The 13,461-nt window shown below is 42.8% G+C and overlaps 1 protein-coding gene across 1 annotated transcript in view; it reads left to right on the top strand.

Annotated features, from left to right (window-relative positions):
- Window positions 1–13,461, top strand: part of WDR64 (WD repeat domain 64) — an 85,564-nt gene that overhangs the window by 2,500 nt on the left and 69,603 nt on the right. The window contains 5 exon segments of the mRNA XM_047755141.1: window positions 556–658; window positions 4,160–4,263; window positions 9,366–9,395; window positions 10,349–10,459; window positions 12,904–13,118. Of these exon segments, the coding sequence (XP_047611097.1) occupies window positions 556–658; window positions 4,160–4,263; window positions 9,366–9,395; window positions 10,349–10,459; window positions 12,904–13,118 (563 nt within the window).

The raw sequence follows: 13,461 nt of genomic DNA, 5'->3' as shown, positions 1-13,461 counted from the left end.
CCCCAAAAAAAAATGCCCCTTTTTTTCCTCCAGGGTATTCTTTTATAATAATTTGTTTTCATGCAATCTCTGGAGGGTAGGGTTTGGAACAGTAAAATAGAGAAACCATACAGTCTCTTCAATTCCGAAATTGCCCCTAAAAGCAATGAAAAATCTTGCCCAGGAAGATTTATGGAAAATAGGTAGAAATAGTTATTTGAGAGTGGCCAAATTCAGTGTCAAGATTCTCAGCTGAGATCATCTCTGATGAAGGCCAATTTAATTTCCTAATGAGTGCCAGCTCCTAGTTGAACTGTGAGTCTGAGCAAGGACACCAGCCTGGTACATGGGTTTATTCACTGGAAAGAAAAAAAATCAATGACTGCTCAAAAATCATGCACCATGTTGTCTGTTGAATATATTAAACTGCCATCTGATGTTTTTATCAGAACCTCCTAATAGGGTATTGGTCGTCGATCCAAGTTAAGACTTCAGATTCAGCCATCAACAAATCTTTTGCTTTACAGCCATTTCCGAGATATTGTGCATGTTTATATGTGTCGTTTGGGATTTCAGATCTTTGGATACTTTTCCTCTGAAGAAGGTTTTCTTACTTCCCAAATGGATGAAGAAAACTTGGTTTTCCTCGTTTCAAGAAAACAGCGAGTTGTCATTTCAGGTGATAATTTAAATTTCTCTAACGAATTAATGTGGGCTTTAATATGTTCTCAAAAATAAATGGTGGGAATATCACATTTGCATAGAACTATTTTTCATCTTATTTTCTTGATCAATACTTTGTAACAAGAGGGGAGTGACAGTATCAAATGCAATATTAGAAGACACTTGCAATTGAGTCTGAAGTATTATTGTTGCTGTGAAGGACATTATTGTTGCATGTGTTGGAAATGAGACGGGGGAAAATTTACCTTTTCCTGAAGAGCTTCCCATCTCGAGTTAAAGCTCTCTGCAATGTCAGCTCATCAGTGCATGCTCTGGTACCAAAGTGATCACATTTAAACATATGTGTATTCTTAAAAATGAATTTTCAAGTTTTCACTACCTAGGACGCTTTCCCCAGGTCTCACCCTCGATTAGCTCATGGAGGTTGATTGCTGCACATTTAAGTGTCTTCTCTCCTCTTAAGAAGTCCCCAGTTCACATGTCAGTTGCTTTCAAGCGGGAGCCCAGGCCCAGGAACTCATTTCCCGCTCCACTCCTGACACTCTGGGCTCTCTTTCCTTTCTTCCTTCCAGAGAGGGCGAGGTCACAGATGAGGAAAAGCAGGAGCTCCCGCTGTGGCTCAGTGGGTGAAGAACCTGACTAGGATCCATGAAGATGCAGATTCAATCCCTGGCCTCGATCAGTGGGTCGAGGATCTGGCATTGCCACAAGCAGCAGCACTGGTCACAGAAGAGGCTTGGATCCCACGTTGCCATGGCTGTGGTGTAGGCCGGCAGCTGCAGCTCCAATTCAATCCCTAGCCGGGAACTTCCATATGCCACAGGAGGGGCCCTTAAAAAAATAAAAAAAAAAAAGATGAGGAAAGGCAAACCTCAGGATTTGCCCCTGTTCGCCAGCATTTCATCTCAAATTCTGAGATGAAGAGCATAGTCTATGTCAAATCTGCTGTTCCTTAAAAAAGCCCCTGGTCTTACTCTGTGAACCAAGCCACCCTTGTCTTCAGCCCTTCTGCAGCCCAACCACAAGCCTCAATAGTGCCCAACTCCAGCCATGGGAACTACCATCAGTGAATCCTGTCCCTGCCACCCTCATCGCTGAGCAAGAAGAGGCCAATGAGCAAGGGAGACACACTGCTGGCATCTTGAGTTAGAACTTTGAAAGCATCTTTCTATTTCTGTGTGTGTGCTCGTGTGGTTTTAGGGTCACACCTACAGCATCTGGAAGTTCCCAGGCTATGGGTTGAATTGGAGCTGCAGCTGCTGGCCTATACCACAGCTACAGCAAAAACAGATCCGAGCTGCATCTGCAACTTACACCAAAGCTCCCGGCAATGCCAGATCCTTAACCCACTGATTGAGGCCAGGGATCGAACCCTCGTCCTCATGGTTCTTAAGCCACTGAGCCATGACAGGAACTCCTGGAAGCATCTTTCTAGACAGCAGTTGGGATCTGCTGCTCATTTATCCACTCGGCAGATACTTGTTACCGTCACCTGTGTGGCCAGCTAACTTTCTAGGTGCTGGGGATGAAGTGGTGAACGATTATAAATCTCTGACCTCATGGAATACATATTCTGGGGAGAGAGGCAATAAAAAAAAAATCAAACACGTATATTACCGACTATGCCAGAGGGTATTAAATGCTATAGGAAAATATAATAAAGCAAGCAGGTTGCGGAGATAAATAAAGCAGGAGAGTAGGAAGAAGTGGGCTTGGGGATGGGAGCGCGGTGCTTGGGAAAACCTGGAGCCGCCGTGAGAAACCCCGGACTGCGCCTGCGCACAGCAGCGGCGCGCTGCTGGGGGAGTAGCAGAAAGTGAGTTCGGGTGGGGACACATGTCTCGGGCTCGTGGCCACACTAAAGACTTGGGAAGGAGATGGAAAGCTCTGAGAGGGCCACGAAAGCAGAGACATATACACAGGTTCCCTTCTGGCTTCCGTGATGTCACTGGCCCACGGTGGGGAAGGAGCGGAAGCAGAGAGGATGAGGGTGGCTGGGCCTGGGGTCATATTCTCAGCCTTTTTTTTCCATCGCGGACCCCCAAGGGATCTTTTGAAAATTTTTTCTTTTCTTTTTTTAAATTATTATAGTTCTGTTAAGAATTTACATTGGTCTGTTCAGTTCTGCTGGGCAGCAAAGTGACCCAGTCATACATCTAGACACACTCTCTCTCTCATATTATCTTCCAGCATGTTCCATCACAAGTGATTGGACATAGTTGCCTGTGCTCTACAGCAGGACCTCCTTGTCTATCCAATCTAAATGTAACTGTTTGCATCTATTAGCCCCAAACTCTCAGTCCCTCTGGATAGTTTTTCTTTTTCTTTTTTTTCTTCTTTTTGTCTTTTTAGGGCCCCACCTGCAGCATATGGAGGTTTCCAGGCTAGGGGTCTAATCGGAGCTGTGGCCACCGGCCTACACCACAGCCACAGCAACGTGGGATCCAAGCCATGTCTGCAACCTACACCACAGCTCACTGTAAGGCCGGATCCTTAACCCACTGAGCAAGGCCGGGGATCAAACCTGAAACCTCATGGTTCCTAGTCAGATTTGTTAACCACTGAGCCACGACAAAACTCCTGGACAGTTTTTCTAACTGCAGGTTCCTCTCATCCCGATTCCCTTCCCACCTCCTTCCTCCTGCCACACAGACAGTTTAGTGCCGCCCATATACCGTGTACTTCTATGTACTGTGTGGATATCTGAGCCTTTGACACAGGCAGCAAGACCTGTTCACATGCTCTCCTCCCCTCCCAACACCCCTCCCAACACCCCCCCCCCCGGCCAATAACAAATTTGTACCTCCTTGGGGGCAATATTTTCTCTGTTGATAATGCACGGATCTGGGTGAAAATACTAGAGTATGAGATTTGCTCACCCACCTTTCTTCTCTAAGAGCTAAATTATAAAAATGATTTAAATCACCCTGGGAAGAGGCCCAGTATATATGGTTTATCATTTGGCACATAGGCCAAGACACATGAAAGCATTTTCTGCAACATGCATAATACAGTGAAAAATTTTAGCCTTAATAACAGTGGTAAGGTAATTTCATTCTTTTGTAATGGAAAGTCTGACATGGTATGAATTAGGTTTTTATTCTGTATAAATCATAATAGTGGTAGTTCAAAGAAAGAATTCCTGAGACATGAAGGTCTTAAAATAGAAATGATTCTAAAAGACGTTTTGAAAACCCATTCTCTGAAATGTGCACATGGGGGTGAGGATGGGGTGTGTATCTTACATTTTCCCTGGAAATTCATGCACCATGTTTGGTTGGAAAGTACTATGAATTCTGATTAGTATTTCTAAGGATGATTAAAAAGCAATAGTTGCTCATTTTGATGGTTGTCTTTTACTTTAATTTTTAAGCAACTTGTGCCTTCTAGCAACAAGTTGGTTGGGTGTTTTTTTGTTTGTTTTTTAACAAAACTAGCAGGTGACTTTTAGGATCTTTCCTTCTGGGTGTTGACATGAATGCCTTGCCCTTGACAGGGAGCAGAAGACGGGATGTGGTTAAGTGTGTTGTCAAGGTTCCACAGCTGGATTTACTGATAACAGCGTCTCAGAAGGGACTGATAACAGTCTTCAATAGCCAGGTAATTGCCTCCCTCCGTCCTTCCTTCTTTTGATTTGAGTGAGCATTATGCCTGCGTAATCAGATACATCAGAAACTATAGGAGTTCCCATCGTGGCGCAGTGGTTAACGAATCCGACTAGGAACCATGAGGTTGCGGGTTCGGTCCCTGCCCTTGCTCAGTGGGTTAAGGATGCGGCGTTGCCGTGAGCTGTGGTGTAGGTTGCAGACGCGGCTCGGATCCCACGTTGCTGTGGCTCTGGCGTAGGCCGGTGGCTACAGCTCCGATTGGACCCCTAGCCTGGGAACCTCCATATGCCGCGGGAGCGGCCCAAAGAAATAGCAAAAAGACAAAAAAAAAAAAAAGAAACTATAGTGATATTTCAGAAGTATCCCCCCCCCCAAAAAAAAACCCAGTATTATTAAACAAGGAGCTGGAGCCTTGTGAGCTTTTGATAACTCCATTTGGCACTGGCCCTCAGGATGCCCTGTGGAGCCCTATGGCAGTAGCACAGCTAAAGGATGATCCTGGGCACTTTCTTAGATAAAATCATAAAACGCACAAGCCAAGTGGTTTCGCCATAATCCTACCCAGTCATGGCAGGAGGGCTCAACAGGAACCTTGTACTTGAAATTTTTTTTTTTAAAAAGGCTCACATTCTAGCCCCTCTATTTTACTATCCTAGATGATGAAGTAGGGAACTTGATGAGCCAACTTGTATCTGTCAAATGAGGACAGTAGGATCCGTCCCCTGTCCCTCAGGGGACAGCAGTGAAGGTCAAGTGAGATAATGAATGTGGAAACACTTTTTGGGTTTTTTTGTTTGTTTGTTTTTGTCTTTTTGCCATTTCTTGGGCCACTCCCTCGGCATATGGAGGTTCCCAGGCCAGGGGTCCAATCGGAGCTGTAGCTGCCAGCCTACGCCAGAGCCACAGCAATGTGGAATCCGAGCCGCATCTGCGCGACCTACACCACAGCTCACGGCAACGGCCGGATCTTTAACCCACTGAGCAAGGCCAGGGATTGAACCCGCCACCTCATGGTCCCTAGTTGGATTCGTTAACCACTGCGCCACAACAGGAACTCCGTGGAGACACTTTTTGGCATTGCTGTTATCAACACCATTTCTTTCTAGTTTTCTGTCTCGGATTTCTATTTCCAAAATATGAGAGCTTTTAATGGGATGTATAATGATATTGTCTACATTATACTTCACCATGAAAATAAATGTTTGGTGTAAAGTATCGAGAAATAGTTCCAATTATTAGTTTATTTTCCAATAGAGACAAGCTTTACGCAAATAAAATAGCTTTAAAGTAATCATCACACGATTACAAGTTCAACAGTAATTTCCAGGCTTTCAGGAATTTCCATCCCAGGCAGCTAGACTGTGTCAGAGGCGGGGGCAGCCTACGCCTAGAGGGGCAGGGGTGGATGCTGAGCAGGGGCTGGGCATCAGCAGAGTCCCCACCTCGCTGTTCGGGCTGCCTTTTTATCTCCAGGCCCCAGGTCTTCGTCCAGCCCAGGGAACATCCCTCCCTGGACAGTTGTGCCCTTTACTTATCTGAGTACATCATTGTAAACACTGGGTGAAGGTTGGCAATTACAGTTATGAACAAATAATGTGAAAATAAAAAGGACTCACCTCATTTAAGAATGAAAACCTTCCTCCATCTCCCGTTGTCTTGGTGCATTATTTCCTTTTTCATTTTTTACCTTTATTTCCTCCAAAATAGAATGAATATGATATCTAAAGAAAAGCTGTGAGAAGGAAAACCGTGATCTCCATAATGAAGTCATTCAGTATTACATGAAATAAGTGAGATGGCATTATCATATTTCCAGAGATGCATCACACACACACACACACACACACACACACACACGTGCTCACAGGGGCACACGTGTGCAGTCACAAACGTGCAGATCTTCACATCTGTTTCATATAAGATGAAGCAGTTGGAGAAAAAAGATGGCTAAAAAATTGATTCCCAGGAGTTCCCGTCGTGGCGCAGTGGTTAACGAATCCAACTAGGAACCATGAGGTTGCGGGTTCGGTCCCTGCCCTTGCTCAGTGGGTTAACGATCCGGCATTGCCTTGAGCTGTGGTGTAGGTTGCAGATGCGGCTCGGATCCCACGTTGCTGTGGCTCTGGTGGAGGCCGGTGGCTACAGCTCCGATTCAACCCCTAGCCTGGGAACCTCCATATGCCGCGGGAGCGGCCCAAGAAATAGCAACAACAACAACAACAAAAGACAAAAAAAAAATTTAATTCCCTTAAGATGATGTACACCAGGAATAAATAGTATTTTGAATGCTGCATACATTAAAAATGGGATGGTACATTCTTTGAGGAAAGTAATTTGAGTAGGTTACATCACAGGAATAATTTGTTAAAGCTAGCCGTTAATAATGCAGACTATCTTATACCCACAGTTTAGGCCCTATTTGAAGTAGAAACAATACATCTAAGGATTTTCATGGTGCTCTCTGGAGGGCTTGGTGGTGTAAATGGCATTAATAAAAATTCCTATAAAAAAGGCTAGATTTAAAAAATTCAGAAGGTGTCTTATAAGGATTATGAAACTTTTAGAGCAAATAAGATTATTTTAAATAAGTTACTTCCAATAAAGATGGAAATAGAGAAATAAAAGAGGAATTTCTTTTCTTTTCTTTTTTTTTTAGGGCTGCATGTGTGGCATATGGAAGTTCCCAGGCTAGGAGTCCAATCGGAGCTACAACTGACGGCCTGCTCCACAGACACAGCGACATGGGATCTGAGCCACATCGGTGACCTACATCACAGCTCATGGCAACACCAGTTCCTTAACCCATTGAGCAAGGCCAGGGATCAAACCTGCATCGTCATGGATACTAGTCAGGTTCTTACCACTGAGCCACAACAGGAACTCCAAGGAATTTCTTTAAGCACCTTATTTTTCCTACTTAGAAAGAAGTCCATGGCTGCGAAAGCATTTTGGAATTGTTCAGATGAACAAGCAATCTGTGATGACCGCAGCTGACAGCTTTAGCGATGTTATTGATTTACTTTTCTCCTTTCACACGGTCCATCCTTCTGGGCAGCCACCTTCTGGACTTGCCCCAAGTCCATTTGCACATGCAAAGGAAATTGGGTTGTTTATATACTTCCCTACCTCAACCTTGGGCTCGGTTAACTTACAGGCGTAGGAGGCTGCTCATGTAGGCACTAGCTCAACGGAACTAGTATTTAGTGTGGTATTTAGGATATGCTACTCATTCAGGAGATATTTATTGAGTAAAAGAGAAAACACACTGGATAGAAAGTTTTTAAATCTCAGTAACTTGAGAGAAAGTTTTCAAGTGAAATGAATTTTTTTTCCATATTGCCCTGTTTAGCATTCTTGTCATTTCCATTAGGATTATTTTCCATTCCCAGTTTTTTGGTCTCCAATATTGCTCCGAAAAGCTAAAGAATGTGAGGCAGTTTGTAAGTAGAGGGAAAAAATAACTAATAAAGTTTATGATTAGCACTGTCACCAGGCTAAAGACAAGCCACAGAGGCATAGATTTGCCCAAAGCAAACAGCGCAGTCCTCTGCACAGCTAGATTTTTCATAGGCAGAGAAGACAAAGGGTCTCACAAGAGTAGAAATGAGAAGTGAGATTAAACCAAGCAGATATTATGTTGCTTTAGAGTCAGCACTTTCATCTTTTTTTTTTAATTTAAAGTATAGCTGATTTACAATGTCGTGCCAATTTCTGCTGTACAGCAAAGTGACTCAGTTATACCCATATGTACATTCTTTTTTATTTTATTTTATTTTATTTTATTTTATGTTTTTATTTATTTATTTTTTTTGCTGTTTCTTGGGCCTCTTCCACGGCATGTGGAGATTCCCAGGCTAGGGGTCTAATCGGAGCCATAGCCACCAGCCTATGCCAGAGCCACAGCAACGCAGGATCTGAGCCGCGTCTGCGACCTACACCACAGGTCACAGCAACGCCGGATCGTTAACCCACTGAGCAAGGGTAGGGACCGAACCCGCAACCTCATGGTTCCTAGTCGGATTCGTTAACCACTGCGCCACGACGGGAACTCCATACATTCTTTTTTTAAATATTCATTTCCATAATGGCCTATGCTAGGAGATTATATATATATTACCCTGAGCTATACAGTAGGACCTTGTTTATCCATTTTCAGTGTAAGAGTTTACATCTACTAAACACAAACTCCGGTACCATCCCTCCCCCTCCCCCTTGGCAACCACGTGTCTGTTCTCCATGTCTGTGAGTCTGTTTCTGTTTTGTAGATAGGCTCATTTGTGCCATATATTAGCTTCCACATACAAGTGATATCATACGGTATTTGTCTTTCTCTTTCTGGCTTACCTCACTTAATATGAGAATCTCTAGTTGTATCCATGTTGCTGCAAATGACCTTATTTCATTCTTTTTGTGGTTGAGTAGTATTCCATTGTGTATATATACCACATCTTCTTAATCCATTCATCTATTGATGGGTATTTGAGTTGTTTACATGTCTTGGCTATTGTGAATAGTGCTGCAGTGAACATAGGGATGCATGTATATTCTGAATGAAAGTTTACTCTGGATATATACCCAAGAGTGGCATTGCTGGCTTATATGGTAGTTCTATATTTAGTTTTCTGAGGAAGCTCCATACTGTTTTCCACAGTGGTTGCACCAAGTGACATTCCCACCAACAGTGTAAGAGGGTCCCCTTTTCTCCACACCTTCTCCAGCATTTGTTATTTGTAGATTTATTAATGACGGCCATTCTAACTGGTGTGAGGTGGCACCTCATTGTAGTTTTGATTTGTGTTTCTCTAATAATTAGCCATGTTGAGCATCTTTTCATGTGCCTCCTGACTGTCGGTGTGTATGTCTCTTCATGTCTTCTGCCCATTTTTTCAGTTGGGTTGTTTGTTTTTTGTTATTGAGTTGTATGAGTTTTTTGTATATTTTGGAAATTAAGCCCTTGTCAGTCGCATCATTTGTGAGTATTTTCTCCCATTCTGTAAGTTGTCTTTTCATTTTTTAATGGTTTCCTTTTTAGCATTTTCATCTTTAATTGTAGTGCCAACTAGTGTTCATTATTCTCTTCCTTTTTTTTCATAGATGAGAGTTCAGACCAGCACCAATGTTACGGTAAGTACGTGAAAAAGTTTCTAATTAAGGCAAACGGATTGATGATGGTTCCTCCATAACTAATCAGGATCTCAATGAAGAGCATGACTCGGCTCGGCTCTAAGAATGAGGTGTTTTCACAGGTCGTAATTTATCTTTACTGACTAGGATCTGAACTAAACCTCAAGCCACAGGAAAGAGGACGCAGATATTGCTTTTTCTGAGTTAATTTGATTGCAGAAACTCCATCAAACTGATTACTCCTTGGGAACTTCAATTTAAAAGCTTTGCCTGCATTTCTCTTTTTTTTTTCTTTCTTTTTTTTTTTTTTGTCTTTTTGCCATTTCTTGGGCCGTTCCCGCGGCATATGGAGGTTCCCAGGCTAGGGGTCCAATTGGAGTTGTAGCCACCAGCCTACGCCAGAGCCACAGCAACGCGGGATCCGAGCCATGTCTGCAACCTACACCACAGCTCTCGGGAGCGCTGGATCGTTAACCCACTGAGCAAGGGCAGGGACCAAACCCGCAACCTCATGGTCCTAGTCGGATTCGTTAACCACTGCGCCACGATGGGAACTCCTGCCTGCATTTCTAACTGCTCACTTTTTTTTTTTTCGTTTTCTTTTTCTTTTTAGGGCCACACCCACAGCATATGGAGGTTCCCAGGCTAGGGGTCAAATTGGAGCTGTAGTTGCTGGCCTACACCACAGCCACAGCAACACAGGTTCTGAGCCGTGTCTGCAACCTATACCACTGCTCAGGGCAACACCAGGTCCTCAACCCACTGAGTAAGGCCAGAGATTGAACCCATGTCCCCATGGACACTAGCTGGGTTCTTAACCTGCTGAGCCATCATGGGAACTCCAAAGCGGGGCTGTTAATGTAACTAATCTACTCTGTGGTAGGGTCATTATGTGATAGAACAAAACACGATATTCCCCAACACAGAATTCCAACCCTGTGCTTTTCCATCAGGACACCTCCTGGATCACAGGATGTGACTACCTCTCGCAGCTGAAGCGAATTGTTGCTACGACTGAAAGGACCATTATTGTCTGGGATTATAAAGCTCAAGGGAGCAGCCAGGTACTGTGCCAAGAGGAATTCTCATAGAAATCGGACTGTCTTTTCCCTGCGGTGGGATATGAGCAGCCCACTTTCTCTGCTGAACGTCAGTTTCTTCATATATAAAATGAGGGGGTTTAACTAAAATAATCAAGTCCAGCATTCCTACTCCACGAGTCTTCATTAAAAAGGAACATTTTTGCATTTAGTGCATGTCTAATTTGATTTGTTTTGACTTGTTTTCAAGAGAGAAAATGATTAGTTCTTCTTTTATACCTTTCTCTGAATCTAAGTATTATCTTCTGATTATGTTTGTGTTATCAAGCCTTTCTCTCCAGTCCAGGTTCATTTGGTAAGAAAATCACTAAAATCAAATGCCTAATTCTGGGAAAAAAAAATAAATAAAGTGTCAGATGGTAATGTTTACCCCTTTGGTAGCTGAGATGTTAGCCACCAATTTACAGTATTTATTGAGCATCTGCATGTGTATAGAAGTAATGAATATTTTCCCTGCATGCAAATAAAATTCACTAAGTCAGAAAGAAAAGGACAAATACATATGACATCACTTACATGTAGAGTCTAAAATATGGCACAGATGGTCCTCTCTGTAGAACAGAAACAAACTCCTGGACATAGAGAACAGACATGTGATTGCCAAGGGGGAGGGGCTGGGAGTGGGTTGGATGGGAGTTTGGGGTTCATAGCTGCAAACTATCACATTTAGAATGGATAAGCAATGAGGTCCTGCTGTACAGGAAACTCTATCCAATCACTTGTGATAGAACATGATAGAATATGAGAAAAAGAATGTATATATATGTACAACTGGGTCACTCTCTGTACAGTAGAAACTGATATATCATTATAAATCAAGCATACTAAAAATGAAAAAATAATAAAGAAAACAAAACATTAAGCTAGAGGGGGAGGCAGACATTGCACAGTGTAGCAATAAAGTCTCCTGTGCTAAAAAAAAAAAAAAAACCCAAAGCAAAAAACCTGTCTTGAAGAATCTCATGAATAAACATATATATAACATAATGGTACAGCAAATTATACAGCAAAAAAAAAAAAAAAAACAAAAACCAAGTGCAGCAGGAACTCAGGGAAAGGTGAGATCACTAAGTATTTGGGTTATTTTAAAAAGCCCCAATACAAAAATTTTTTTTAAATGTCCTCAGGAAGTAGGCTGACTTCGAAGAACATAGAGGATCAAGAAATAACTTAGGAGTCCCATTGTGGTTTAGCAGGTTAAGAAGCCAACATAGTATCTGTGAGGATGTGGGTTTGATCCCTGGCTTTGCTTAGTGGGTTAAGGATCTGGCATTGCTGTGGCTGTGGTGTAGGCCAGTGGCTACAGCTCCGATTAGACCCGTAGCCTGGGAACCTCCATATGCTGAGGGAGCGGCTCAAGAAAAGGCAAAAAGACAAAATAAATAAATAAATAAATAAAGTGCACATCCCATTATCTGGATTTATCTGTTTTATTCATCTGTCTCTCCTCTAGGATAGTAGCGCCCCAAAGTCAGAAACTCGTTCCTCAGCATACAGCCCCGTACCTAGAGCAGTTCTTGCCATGTTGTAGGTGCTCAGTAAATATTTGTTGAATGACTGAATGAACCTCTACCTATGTTCAAGTCTCCCTCGTTCGATAGGAAACAAAACAAATTTTTAAGAATTTTAAGGACTTTTTTCTTCTCTCTTAGGTAGAATCTAAGTTCCAGGAGAGCAGTGGCTATACAGCTTAGTGCACCCAGTTCAGTAGGACAGAGTCCGTTTGATAGATACTTGCTGAACATTGCTGGGTAAATGTAGATGTCAGGGTATTTTTCTCCTTGTAAAATAATTAGGACTTTTATACTAGATTTTCCAATTTACCATCCATTTTGCTTTCAAGGGTCTTTTAACACCTGAACTTTTTTCATGCTTCCTGTTAATATTGCCTTGCAACCTCAAGAAAGAGATATTCACAGTAATATATCAGAAAACCTCACTGATTGAGCCAGAGATAGGTACCTCACACAGTTTCCCCACAAAACTCCCCAAAGCACGATGTTGGGCTTACAGTGAGTGTTCCTGGACTTCTACTGAGTTAACTTTGTTTCTTGCAAGTTCCTTTAACAGAGGGACTATCTAGAAGTTCCCACTGTGGGGAATGGGAGCATTGGCATCTTGGAAATGCTGGAAAGCAGGTTCCATCCCTGCCTGGCACAGTGGGTAAGAGATCCACTATTGTCGCAGCTTTGGCTTAAGTCACAACTGTGGCTGCGATCTGATCCCTGCTCGGGAACTCCATGTGCCAGGGGGCGGCCAAGAAAGGAAAAACAAAAAACAATGGGAGTATCTAAAATGAGAAACACCAGAAAGTGAAAACTTATCAAATAATAAGAGCAGTATTTAAAGTTAACAGGTAGATACGTAGAGCACCATAATAACTTATGAAGAGTGTTCTTCTTTTCTAGGAAAACTATTTTGTCATAAAGCCCATGGATCACTGCCTCCTCTGTGTGTGTGTCGCGTCCCTGCCTGACCAGCTCTGCCGAGATGAGATCCTCTTGGGGGATGATGGAGGTTTCGTGAACAAATTCACAGTAAGCAGTGATGACTTTGGACTGAAGCAGGCAAAATCCAAACACAAATCACAAAGTCAGGTCTTAGACTCAAAGAACTTTAAAAGGTAAGGTTATCACATGCATAGTTCAATGGTTTTATTTTTTACTGTGTTTACTTAATTTATTATTAATTAATTTATTTATGTATTGGTTTTTAGGGCCACACCCACAGCATATGGAGGTTCCTAGGCCAGGGGTCGAAACAAAGCTGCAGCCTACACCAAAGCCACAGCAAAGCAGGATCCAAGCCACATCTGTGACCTCCACTGCAGCTCATGGCAACACTGGATCCTTAACCCACTGAGTGAGGCCAGGGATCGAACCTGCACCTTCATGGATAATAGTCAGGTTCATTACCTCTGAGCCACAACAGGAACTCCTCCAATTGTGTTTTTTGTTTGTTTGGTT

The sequence above is a fragment of the Phacochoerus africanus genome, chromosome 12 (genome assembly GCF_016906955.1).
Source record: "Phacochoerus africanus isolate WHEZ1 chromosome 12, ROS_Pafr_v1, whole genome shotgun sequence".
Classification (NCBI taxonomy): Eukaryota; Metazoa; Chordata; class Mammalia; order Artiodactyla; family Suidae; genus Phacochoerus; species Phacochoerus africanus.
The sequence above is the reverse complement of the archived record's forward strand: the minus strand, read 5'-3'. Positions and strand labels throughout refer to the sequence as shown.